This window comes from Alexandromys fortis, unplaced genomic scaffold (assembly GCF_014885135.2).
Source record: "Alexandromys fortis isolate MF-2015 unplaced genomic scaffold, M_Fortis_MF-2015_v1.1 scaffold_75, whole genome shotgun sequence".
Lineage (NCBI taxonomy): Eukaryota > Metazoa > Chordata > Mammalia > Rodentia > Cricetidae > Alexandromys > Alexandromys fortis.
Genome location: NW_026067956.1, coordinates 3,008,475 through 3,021,408, shown reverse-complemented (window position 1 = coordinate 3,021,408; position 12,934 = coordinate 3,008,475). Strand labels below are relative to the sequence as shown.

The 12,934-nt window shown below is 48.6% G+C and overlaps 1 protein-coding gene across 3 annotated transcripts in view; it reads left to right on the top strand.

Annotated features, from left to right (window-relative positions):
• Fam167a (family with sequence similarity 167 member A) overlaps positions 1 to 11,847 on the top strand; it is a 32,481-nt gene extending 20,634 nt beyond the window's left edge. The window contains exons 4-6 of one of the 3 annotated variants that reach the window (XM_050152322.1): positions 8,784 to 9,031; positions 10,808 to 10,959; positions 11,477 to 11,847. In XM_050152322.1, coding sequence (XP_050008279.1) covers positions 8,784 to 9,031; positions 10,808 to 10,919 — 360 coding nt within the window. In that variant the 3' untranslated portion in view covers positions 10,920 to 10,959; positions 11,477 to 11,847. Of the gene's footprint in view, positions 1 to 8,783 lie in introns of all 3 variants that reach the window. The other 2 variants (XM_050152321.1, XM_050152324.1) reach the window with 2 other exon arrangements.
• Positions 11,848 to 12,934: the final 1,087 nt, after the last annotated feature.

Genomic DNA, 12,934 nt, shown 5'->3' with positions numbered 1-12,934 from the left:
CGCTTGGTGATTTGGGACCACCTAACACCCCCAGGCTGGGATCCGACCTCACTATTCTCAGGGTCCTAGAAAATAGCCACCATGTTCCTTTGATGATTTGAGATTGCTCTGGTTATCAGGAGGTCATAAGCCCCAGCTACGCCCCTGCAGTGAGGATAGCCAATGAATGGTCCGGGATGAGGTGGTGGCAGTTCTAGAAGAGTGAAATGGGAAGGTCATGGTCCTGGGTGGCAGGGATATGTCAGATCCTTCCAGCTGAGTGTGGGATCCCATTTGCCCTGGTAGCTCCTTTTGATCCGGGAACCAGCTTCAGGTTCAGCAATAATCAATCAGTTGCCTATCTTCAGGCTTGTCTCTGTGGTCTTGCTTAGCAGTGCCGTTGGCAGACACCAAGATAAGAAACAGGCCAGGATACCTTCTGCCCTGTCAGTGGCAGACAGAAGTAAAAGCCTAACCTCCCAGGTCCCTGGGGCACTCTGTGGTGAGAACCTGAGAATCCGTAGCACCTACACTGCTGTCTATTAGTTTCCTGCAGGTGTTTGATCCCTGCAGGCAGAAGGTGTTTATAGTTGTTAGGAAACGGAATAAGAAACCTGGCAGGTACTAATCAGGCAGGGCCAGTGTGTCAGAGCTGGAGACCCAGGTTCAGGTGGTACCTGTGGCCTCAGTTTGACCACCAGCCAGAGTTCTCAGTGGTAAATCTAGGCAAGCACATGGCTCCAGCATGTATGACACCAGCTCCCATTCCTCATCGGCTGGACGCCCAGCCAGATGACAGATCATGCTCGCTGTGTGGGCAGGAGGTCTGTGACGATGGCGGGAGAGAGGACTCTAAGGCCCCAGAGCACTTCCGTGAGGTGCTCCCAGAAGTTTGAGGCTGTTTGCCCTTCCCATTTTACAAAGGAGAAGACAGAGGCTCAGAAAGCCCAGAAGTCTTAGGACAGAAGGGTTAAGTGACAGCCAAGGATGTGGCTAAGCACCCATCTGACTCAGGGTCCAGGAGTCTTTCTTGTTTCAGAGAAACAAATTCATAATCACATATTCATATCATGGGCCACAGGCTGTCAAAGGCCCACACTCAAACCATGATGGTTTCAGAAGAGGATGCTCCTAGAAGGTCCCACAGGGTTGCATGCCCCTCAGAACATGTCATTGGGACCATTCTGTCTCAGGGAAGATGAAAACATGTTCAGAGGCAGCCAGCAGGAGACTGGCGGAGAGGACCTTGATTCACAAATAGCCCATGTATCTGTCTGCCCAAGGCTTGTCTCTTCTACCCGTGAGCACCCAATTCTATTCCTCTGAGAAGATACTTTGTAGGGGGTTATGAAATTTTTATATTAAATCCAGCTTGAGCTACATAGAGTGTACAGGACCAGCCAAGGTTACATAGCAAGGCTATGTCTCAAAATAAATAAATTAAATAAATAAATAAGAGAATTTATAGACAAAGGTACAGGAGACATCAGAGCAGTGGTGATAATCATTTCTTCTTAGTAATATCATTACTTTTACTTTTTTGTAGTTTTCATAAATTTCTAAAAATAGAAACAATATATATATATAATCAAGAAAAAGGGGTTACGAAAAATAAAAGGTCAAAGAAAGAAAGGTATTGGGTTCTTTTGTCTTGCCACTGTAATTGGAACTCGTGCCTCGCCCTGCAAATAGGAGTCTCCTAGAAGGGAAGAACTAAGGTCTCCATCCCCAGACATGCCTCTGGGGTCTGAGAGCTACAGGAGCTATAGCCAGTAGACCGAAGCTGACCCCCATCCCAACACCCCGCCCACAGTCCTCTTTCCTCCCTGCAGTGTTGAGAAGGGAACAAAGGAGCCCATGGACCCAAACTGAGCAGAGCAGCAGCTCAGGGCACCCCAAGAGCCACAGAAGGCAAGAGGGGATTTTTCCCATCGCACCACATCACCTGTAGTAAGATGAGAAGTCCTTGGGTAGCTGGGCTATGGAGCTGAGGTGGGTGGGTCTAGTGTTCAGAGTCTCCCTGGAGAGAAGGCAGACACTGCCTAGGGGCCTGCAGGTGGAGTCCTTTGGAGAGGGGAGGCCAACCAAAGGTAATGGTTTAGGGCAGATCTCTCCTGGCCTCTGTGGAAGTCCATGCTGTAAATTTGGAGTGGTTTGGGGAGATAATGGGTACCCACAGCTGACTGTAAAGCAGCTGGTCCAGTATCTGGGCATGGGTGGGGTGGGAAAATCACCCATCTGCAATTAGATTAGTTCTACTATAGCCCACTTGCAGTTTCCCCAATCCTCCCCAATCTTATCACTGTAAAATGGGGGCAACAAATACCTGCCTGTCAGGGTGTTGATAAAGGAAAATAAAGAGGAGGAACCAAAGGCCAAGATAAGTACTGCACATGCTTACTCCTCTCACAACGCTTGATGCCCACAGCCACCTTCCCAGGTGGGCGCTACTGAGAGTATTACCACCTCCTCTTTACAGATGAGAGAACTGATTATCAGCATGGGGGATTTGAACTCAGATCTGCCCAGCCTCAGAGCCAAATGGCTGCTCTATCCACCACTCCTCCAGTCAGTGAGCTTGAAGGTGCCTTCTGCTTCCTCAATACATCCTCTCCACTCTTAGCACTTTGCTGTGTTATTCTCCAACGTCAATTCCATTTTGGCCTCTTTCCAAGAATTTAATTCTTTCGTTCCGTATGAGATAGTATCTTATGGCTAACACAGAGGCTGGCTATGGTGGTGGTCTCAAGTGTTAAAGTGGTTAGTTCAATCTGAAGCATGCCTGGGGTGCATAATCCCTTTCTGACATAAATGTGTGTGTGTGTGTGTATGGTTCTATTGTGAAGTGTGGTAGTATAATTAGATGTGGTGTGTGTAGTGGTCAAATCAAAATTGGCATTTCCACCTTTTCAAGTACTACCTCTTTTGTGGTGAGAACACTCAAATTCTTGAGTTATTCTGAAATATATATTAAATTGTTGTATACTATTTATCTAGGTATGCTCAGACTAACAGAATTGGGTTAGGGTTGTAGCACAGCGGTGGAGTGCTTGCCTCCCATCCATGAGGCCCTAGGTTTAATCCCTAGTACTACCAAAAGAATATTGGAATGGGTCTCACCTGTTTTGATACCCATTACCCAGTCTTTCTGTATTTCTTCATTGCCTTCCCAGCCTCCAGGACCTCTAGAGTTCAGCTTTTTCAGCTTTCACAAATGAGTAAGAACATGTGGTATTTGTCTTTCTGTGTGCGGCTTGTTGCACTTAACACAGTGTTTTCTAGTTCATTCTACCCTGCTGAAAACATGAAGGTTTCACAGTTTTATAGTTGGATAATAAATTACATTTTAAAAAGACATTCATCCCTTGGTGGACATCCCAGTCAATTCCATGTCTTGACTGTGGTGGACTGTCCTGCAGTAAACATGGGAGTTCGTTAGCTTCTCAGGTAGTCAAGGTAGGTAGTCTTGTTTACAGTGGTGTACGTGCGTGTGTGCGTGTGTGTAGCTCTGCTTTATTCCTTTACCAGCATTTCTAAGTGAGGTAGTATCTTGCTGTGGGTTTTTGTTTGTTTGTTTTTGTTGTTTGAAACAGGGTCTCGCTCTGCATCTCAAGCTAGCTTAGAATTTATAACATAGCCCAGGCCAGCCTTGAACTCATGATCTGCCTGTCTCGGTCTCCCAAGTGCTAGAGTCATAGGTGAGCGCCCTCACACCCAGCTTCATTGTACTTCTGATTGGCATTTTCCCAGTGATTCGAGATGTTAGGCACCTTTTCCTAAATTTGCCTGCTACCATATTGTCGTCTTCTTTTTTAAAAATTGCTTTTACTGAGCTGTTTTTTTTTTTTTTTTCCTGCTCCTCTCCCTGCCTCTCCCCTCCCCTCCAACCCTCTCCCATGGTCCCCAGTGCTCCCAGTTTACTCAGGAGATCTTGTCTTTTTCTACTTCCCATGTAGATTAGATCCATGTTTGTCTCTTTTGGGGTCCTCCTCATTGTCCAGGTTCTCTGGGATTGTGACCTGTGTGTATTGTCTTCTTTTGAGACGTGTCAGCTCAAGCCCCCACCGGTCCTCAACTCCTCGCCTCTCCTGCTTCACTCTGTTGTGTGCCTCTTCCAGGCACACCTCCCTCCATCCCACCCCTGATGCCGGCTGATGAATCAGGGTGGGGGCAACCATTCTTTTCTCTTTTCTGCTAGGGGTTCACACCTCCCCAGGGATGTTCACCTAGTAGGGGGCTGTTTGGGAACCGGAAGCCAGAGCCCCTGATAACTCTGAAAGTCCAGCCTCTCATACAGAAGGTAACAGTTTAGGGACTTTCCAAGTATGAAAAATTGAAAACCTTGTCACGTCTTTAGAGCTTCACACTTGGGTAGAGTCAGGAATTCCCCAGAAGGGCTTGAAGGGCCCCAGTTCTGTGCTTAGCCCTGACTCTAGTCTGGCCTTCCCAATCGATACCCGCCCAGCTCACAGGAAGTAGACTAGGCCCAGACAGAGCAAGCAAATTAAACGGTTCCCTCCTCCCTAACTGAACCAGCCCAGGGGACTGGAGCCAGGCTGCCAGCTCTCCAGTCCCTCAGCCCAGGCCAGGGACTACAGATAATAGCGCCTTCCCACTGTCAAGAGAGGCCACTCCTACCTCTGTGGCCCAGCCACCTTCTCCCCATGAAGCATACTTCCACCTCCACCCGAGTCCATAACTCCCCCGGAAACCAATTCACAATGTGGAGCTGGCTCCTGGGAACCTTTGAGTTTTTCCTTCTATAGATTCCCAGAAACTCAAGTTTCTGTTGAGCAAGACACCTTACCCGTACCACCTGCCTCCTTCCACAGTCATCTGTCTGGCAGTCTCGGGGGTCAAACGAAGGTTAATGTGTCCTGCATTGTCTTGGTTCTACACGGACTCCAACACAATACCGGCCGTAACAATGGGCTGACATTATACCTGTCCGATTATAACAATGGCTGACCTTTGGGTGGATCTAGACAAACACCAGCCGCAGAATACCAAGAGTGTTTGCAAACCTCACGTTGTCCAACCATGTGGAAATGGAACATAGTCTGCCCCTTCACATGTGCTGAGATAGTGCCTGGCCCTCTAACATCCATCAGAGACAAATGGAGGCTCTGAGGCCGAGAGAGCACCCACAGGAGCCCCAGAATTAGGGACTAGGTGCACGCTCTTCCCCATATTGTATTCTCTTTCTATCAGTGCTGGCCGTTAAACACTGATTCCCAGCCCCCACGCCCTGGCAAACCCTTTTCTGCTGTTGGTTTCACATAGATGGGTCACATATTTATCCCTTTGTCACTGGCTAGTGTCACTTGGCATAATGCCCCCAAATCCACTTGTGACATGTGTCTGAGTCTCCTGTGGCTACGACTAGATACCATCCAGAGCGTGGATTGACCGCTTTCATCTGTTTTACAGTTGGGGTGTGCCGCTATGTATGTGGGGGCAGAGGTCTCTGTTGGAGTGCCTGCCTCCAGTTTTGGGTGAAACCCCTGGTCATATATATGGTAACTACTGAACTTATTTAGGGCATCCAGGGGATGTCAACAGCTGTCATTTTTATTGGCCCCAGCCCAGAGCAGGCCTGAGCTTCTCTTTTCTCCTCAGGAAAACACTTGGTGCAGTTGGGGTGCCCTTCCCAGTAAGCAGTGTTCTGTTCTGGATTCTCTCAATGGACTCTCCTCCCAGGCTTTCTTCCCTCAGCATCGCCATCACCTCTCCCCACCACACAGTGCTCTGGGAAGTCAGGAAATGTCTTCTCTTACAGAGCCCTGTAATTGCTGTTTAGTGAGCTAATCCTACCCTTAGGGGTTCGCCTTCTACCTGAAGAAACAAGCCGATTCTCCTAAGAGGTTTCTCATTTGCCTCCAAACCACCAGCGTCCCAGGAGTCCGAGGGACAGCACTGGCTCTCAGAAATGCTACCTTCACTACCTCAAGTCTCTGGAGACCCTACAATCCCCCCAAGACCCTGACCAGTGGCGTCTCTACCTGCTTCATCCGGTGCTATGCCCTGATTGTGGGATTACTGGGACAGCAAACCACAGCTCGGAATCCAGCCTGTGCCTGCCTCCCCAGAGGGAGGGCAGGCCACCCTGGGGTTGGGGTGGAAAATAAGTACATTCTACGCTGAGCTCCAGAGGACAGTATTTGACCTAGGCCCAGTTGAGTTCTCTAGGCTGGAGTCTTAGGACCAGTGCACCAGCCTAGATGCTCCCGTGGGTTCCCTTCCTGACCGGAAGGGGGGAGCTTGACCACAGGCAGCTGCTGCCCTAGGGTTGCTATGCACAGCTTCTTGATGCTATGATGATCTGGAGACCTCATCAGTCCTTTCTTGGAGAAGTAGGGGTGGAAGTTCAGGAAGCTTTAGTGACTGGTTCAGCTAGCAGGTAGGAGGGGCACCCTTGCAACAGGGTCTGCCCCAGAAGCCCACTGTCTCCAGGCCCTGGGAAAGCCACTGCTTTGACCCAGAGGGATCTGAGTGCCACCATTCCCAGGAGGGCTGGGCTTGAGTTAGTTTCCTCTTCTATAAGACAGATAAATGTGATGCCTCTGGCCCAGGGCCGGGGAAGAGACAGGCAGGCAGCGAAGTGCAGGGAGCCAGGGGTCGGGCACAAATCTTGCCATTCATGTTATCCACAGTGACCTGTGTCCTTTAGACATGGCTAAAGACATTTAATTTTAAAAGCCTCTCAGCCATGTGAACCCAGAGAGCATGATGGGAAGTGAAATAAGCCAGTCACAGAAGAGCAAACACTGTAGGGTCCTGCTCATGGGGGCAAGGGGCAGGGTCTTCTAGAGCCATCTAGGTCATAGAGATAGGCAGTGGAATGGGGTTGCCAGGGTTGGAAGAAGGGGCTGGGATTTTTTTTTTTTTTTTAATGAGCACGTCTTTTAGTTGACAAATACGGAACAGTTCTGGCGTTGAGTGGTGGCAATGGTTGCACAGCAATGCATGTCTTTGACACTACTGGACTGTGTGCTTCAAAATGACCAAGATGATGCATTTTATGTTATATAGATTTTACATTTTTGTAACGTGTTAAAGACTTTATATGAAGTCTTAGCCCTTCACATTTAAGAAAAAAAGATTTATTTATTTATGTATTGTGCTTGTGTGTGTGAGAGAGAGAGAGAGACACAGAGAGACAGAGAGAGAGAGAGACAGAGACAGAGAGAGAGAGAGAGAAAGGAAGGGGGAAGAAAGAGAACACTGAATGCTCACTAGTGAGGTCACTAATTTTCTTCATGGAAATGGGCTGTATTTCCAAACCGAAAGGAGAAAGTGAGAACATTTGCATTCATTTGCATAACCACAGGGGCGGGGTCCTCCTGAATCTCAGGGCTCTTTTGGCTCCTAGCACCTGGACAGCTGAGTCTGAGGACAGAAAAAACATTGAAACAATAGCCACTTGCAGGCATAGGCAGCGTCAATAGCGGGATGGAATTGGGTCTCAGGTCAAGTAGAAACAGCTGGTGGCCTGTCTGAGTGAGCAAGCTTTGTTAATAGGGCAGGGCTGCCCAGGAAGCCCGGTGAGATCACAGCTACATTCCTTCCCTGCCAAGTCACAACTGTGAAGCTGAGGGACACCTTAAAGCCCTCGGAGTTCCTGTATCCTCACTTGCAAAATACAGACCTTCACGGCAGGTGCCTGCGGTACCGCAGGGTCTGGTGTGGAGATGGATTTTGCAAAGTGCTGCTAAGAGGAGTTCTGAGTACATCCCTTTCCTAATAGAAAATAGAGATGCTGAAAAACCATCAGAAACCCGCTACAGGGTCCCCGAGCTTGGATCAGCCCTGCATAGGCTCCACTCTACCTAAGAGGCGAACGGAGTTGTCAGTCTCGTGGGTACCCACAGTCCGTGCCCCTACCCCAGCTTCAGGGCCTTTTGACAGTTGACTTTAACTTCCCCATCTGTGACCTGTAGCATAGTAAGAACTTTACTCCTCAGGCTATGATGGTGATTTAGTGTGATAGTAAATATCAGCTTTTTTTTTTTTTGATTGGCTCTTAGGAACGTTTATTAAGATATATATCAACAAGTACATTGTAATATGTCTGATGAAAGAAAAATAGCAGGTTGCAGAGTGAGGGAGAGTCACATGACCACTGGTAGGGCGCTACATCCCAGTATATATATGGTCCACACCCCTGAGCATATGGACAGAACTAACTGGACTCAGAGTTACTAATTACACTTTTTTTAAAAAAATAAATAAATAAAAGGAGGAAATGAATTTGAAAGGGTTGGGAAGGCACTCAGGAAAATTAGAAGACGATAGTAGTAGTAGGTGGATATGATGAAAATACATTGTAAAGTGTCTGAATTTCATGTTGTGCCAGCCCACACTCGGGACCTAATGGGGGCTGTCCCAGTAAAAAGCCCTCATTGTCCTGCCCACCTCATCCCTTCTTCCCATGTGGAAGCTATGCTGCCGAATTTGGTGTCTGTTACTCTTTGCAGTCTCGCTTCACCTGAGCATCCTCTTGAACACCTAAGGATGGGAATGAGCTACAGGTGACTGTAAGCTAGGACGGGCCTGTAGAAAGACATAGACGTAATTGCTAGCCTGGCACAAAGCTTCATTGGGCCGTGACACCTTCCCATGCCACCACAGTGTCCTTTCACCTCTCTGACCTAGGAACTGTGCCTGTTGGCAGACAGACCTGTCAGTGATCCAGGGCATCAGTTGGGATTCCTATTAACGAGTGTCCTCAGTGTCCTCAGCAGAGCCCACGGAGCTGCAGGCCCCATGCCCCTGCTGACCCATGTCTGGCCTTGCCCCTCCAGGCAGAGATGCGGCTCCAGGACCAGCAGCTGGCCAGGCAGCTCATGCGCCTCCGTGGAGACATCAACAAGCTGAAGATTGAGCAGACCTGCCGCCTGCACAGGAGGATGCTCAACGACGCTGCCTACGAGCTGGAGGAGCGCGATGAGCTGTCCGACCTCTTTTGCGACTCCCCTCTGGCATCCTCCTTCAGCCTTTCCACACCGCTCAAGCTCATTGGCGTCACCAAAATGAACATCAACTCCAGAAGGTTCTCTCTCTGCTGAGAAGCCTTGGGATGGAAGGGGGGGACCAGAGCCAAGGGCTGGGGGCGGGGGCTCAGACCAAGTAACTCGAAGTGGGTCTCCCTGTGGCCATGCTGGGGAATGGAAGGCCCCCGGGGCTTCAGCCTTGCATACCTGGGTCTTCACATTCAATCCCCGAAGAGTCTACAGACACTATGTAAGACAGGGGTCTCAGAGAGATCCCTGTGGCCTGCTCCCCTCTGTGGCCTAAAATCATTGGTGCTATGATATTGAATCCCAAAGGGGTCACCCCCCACCACACACACACAAAGCTTGTTCTTACAGAAAGCTCTCCTCTGAGGAAGCGGGGAAGATTAAATGTATAAGGCACTCTCATCTCTCATGTACTGGTACCACCCTCCCAGTCCTAGCTCTAATTGCTCCTAAGTAGGTGACTCAGCAGCCTGGACAGGGATGCGTTAGGACAAGAAAACCTAGAGGAATATCGAGGTGGCACGTGGGAATGCAGGCTTCTCTTTGATGGCTGCCAGCATCCCTGGGAGGGAGCTCCGCCCTGTGACTTTGAACTATAGCCTTAATGCTACAAGGCCATGCTGTTTCCAGCTTGCTCCATGACACATGATGCATGTACCTTGGATACCTTCAGTAGGGGGACCCAGACACCCTGCTCTCCACGCTAGCTCCAGTTACAACCACTTCAGTTATTTCTCTGCCACTCACAACCCCAGGGGAGCACCTAGCAGTCCACTGGTGACTAAACCAGGCAGATAGGAAACAGATTTCCCCCAAGTAAATTCTACCGTAGGGGGCATGACAAGAGGCCTTCCTGGTGGGACCTGATGGTGTCACCCACAATACCTTATCCTCAGCACCAAAGACCCCAGGGAGTCCAGAAGCCCGCCCCTAGCCTCTCTTCAAGACTGTGCCTGACCTAAACAATGAATTTTAATTGACCATGACTGTTAACTAATGTGTTGCTAACTCGTTAATACCTGTCTGATTCTTGTCCAAATTGTAAGCCAGTTGAGTAAGCCAAGCAGAGTTTGGGGGTTAGTTTTGAGAGTTTTTTTTTTCCCCCTAGGAGAAACCTGGAGATCAGCAAAATGTTAAGTTGATCGGTTCAGGGAACCTGATACAGCACATCTGGCCACATGTAATCCTGTTGACACACGTTTCTCAGATATTGGGTGTGTCTAGTGAGGCCGGCTCATTAGCAGAGGGGCCAAAGAAAAGCCAGGAATGAGAACAGCTTCTCTCAAGTCACCTGGTTGCTTAGTGGCTGTAGAATACTAAAGTGTGAAATTACTGTGAGTCAGGCCTAGACGGATCTCCTGTCAATGAACTTAAACTTCCAAGAGATGGTCCTGATGTTCTGCCAAACCCATAAGTTGCCAGCGTCTCTCTCCCTCCCTTTCAGGCCCCACCCATTCTCCCCACTTTGCAATCTGAAGTCTTGCGGGGACGGGGGAGAAGCATGATGCCAGGATGGTGGACCTTCGACGCTTCCCATCAGTCATAGTCCTGTAGTCTACACTGACTGCTCTCTGTATATAATGTTTGTTCTCCCTGGGATCCCAATTGGCTGTGTCCACACACACCACAACACACCCAGGGAGAGGCTGAAATGGGAAGTTATAACTGAATGGTCACGGATGACTGAATCTTGTGATTTCAGAGCCAGGCAGTTTGTGTTTCTTTTTTTAAAAGGTAGAATAAGATAGCCAAGATTTTTTCTTAAGATCCCTGAAGTCCATAGGCCTTGACCCCAATCCCTTCCTTAGAGACCACATAAAACACTGCCAAGTCCCAAGAGGCCTCAGCACCTCTCATGACCTCCTGACTCCAGTCTCCTGCTGGCTGTCCCTCACACACCACGTCACAGAGAACACGTGAAAGAAGGCTCATCCCATATTCTAGAAACAAGGCCAACCTGGTAAGAAATTAATCATTAGTCAAGCTACCACACCTTTAATCCCAGCACTCAGGAGGGGGGGGGGAGGAAAAGGAGTTCAAGGCTAACCTATGATACTTAGTCAGTTCTCCAGGCCAGCCTGGGCTACCTGAGACCACGTCTCAAAAACACTGTATCAGTCATTACAGAAACTGACACCCTCAGCTTAAAGCAATGGAATTGGATGTGGTCAGCAACTAAATACGTGATTGAGCAGCTTGTGCTCAGCTAACCCAGCATCTTCCTCCTCCTTTTGTTCTCTGAGGAAACTTTGTCCCAGGCATGGATTTGAATAGGTTAGATGTCTCAGCTCAAGTTGTTCATCTCAAGTTCATCCCAAGAGAATCTCATCCTGGGAAGAAGACAGAAAGTGGGCGGGGGGGGGGGGTCACAAAAGTGGAGGGGAAAGTCATTCTATTTTTTTACGTGCAGTTATTATCTGTTAGTTCCCTGCCTTTCATGGTGAGCACAAGCCATTAACTGTTCATTCTGCTTGTAGAATTCACGCAACATTAACAGCCTTCCACAGCCAGTTTCCTGGCTTACCGTATGTACACAGTCCAGTTTGCTGTTTCATCATTAACCATCTCCACGCCCCCCAAGTCTCTCCACCCCCCTGTGAGACACGAAATATCCACTGTGCTGCCACAAGGTCATGCCCATTGCCTCCATGGACTCAGTAGCAATCACAGAGCCCTAAGGGGCCTGGGTAGGCCTGGCTGTAACCTGGCCTCATCCAAGATCTACCCCTGTAGCAATACCAAGTGCTATTACATAGTCAATGGACAATTTACAATTTTATTTTTATGATTATTTGTTTCTATATTACTGTTAGAAAAGAGTGAAATAAAAATACTTCAAAAGAAGATATCCAGATAGAGACATTTCCTTTTTTTTTTTTTTTTGAGACATTTCCTTTTTCTTGTCATGATTACAGCATACGTAAGACCAGGACCATAATTGGGTGAAGGATGGATGGATGGATGGATGGATGGATGGATGGATGATTTGAACAATTAGTTGAAGATGTAGGAGGGAGAAAAAGATTCTCCAGGACCTTCTTCCAAGAAGGGCTACTTGGAGGTGGTTACCATGGAGTTCCATCCTGTAGGCTGTGTGAGCACACCTCATGTAGCCATCCTGCCTGCATTTGACCAAAGCCAAAAGAGAAGCCATCTTTTCCCTCCTATTGTGGTCTTTCCGAGCTGATTCTACTAGGTGATATTATCACTGTGTTCTGGGGGAGGCTGGAACTTCAGAATGCTTCAGCCCCTCACCCTTAACCCTGCAATCGGTGTACAAGAGCGCTGTGGAGATGCCCCTGAAAACACGCTCAGGAGACACAGATTCTGGCTACGCAGTTCCAGAGCTGAGAATCTGCTCTTCCTCGTGCCCCGGAAGACCGAGGGCGCCAGGGTCTTGAAACAGTCCCGTCTTCATAACCTCAGAAAGGCCATATCAGAGGCCAAGGTGGGTCAAGAATTCCTTCCTGTGGAACACCTCTCAACAGCTCCAGAAGACTGAGCAGCTGTGGCTAGGTTCTCTCAGGAAGCACACACAGCGTGAAGCCCAGCAGTTCTCAGCCTTCCTAATGCTGCAACCCTTTAATACAGTTCCTCATGTTGTGGTGAACCCCAACCATAAAATTATTATCGTTGCTGCTTCGTAACTGTAACTTTGCTACTGTTATGAATCGTCAAGTTAGTATCTTGTTTTCTAGTAGTCTTTGGTAATCCTTGTGGAAGGATCATTTGCCCTGCCCCCAGGGGTCAGGACCCACAGGTTGAGAACTGATAAGGCTATGAGGAAGTACAGGGCACTCAGACATCCACCGCCGAAGTTGAGCATGTTGGTGCGTGCTTTTAATCCCAGAGTCCCAGAGTCCGAGAGGCAGAGTCAGGTGTATCTCTGTGAGCTGGAGGCCAATGGGGTGAATTTAATTTATTTAGTGAATTCA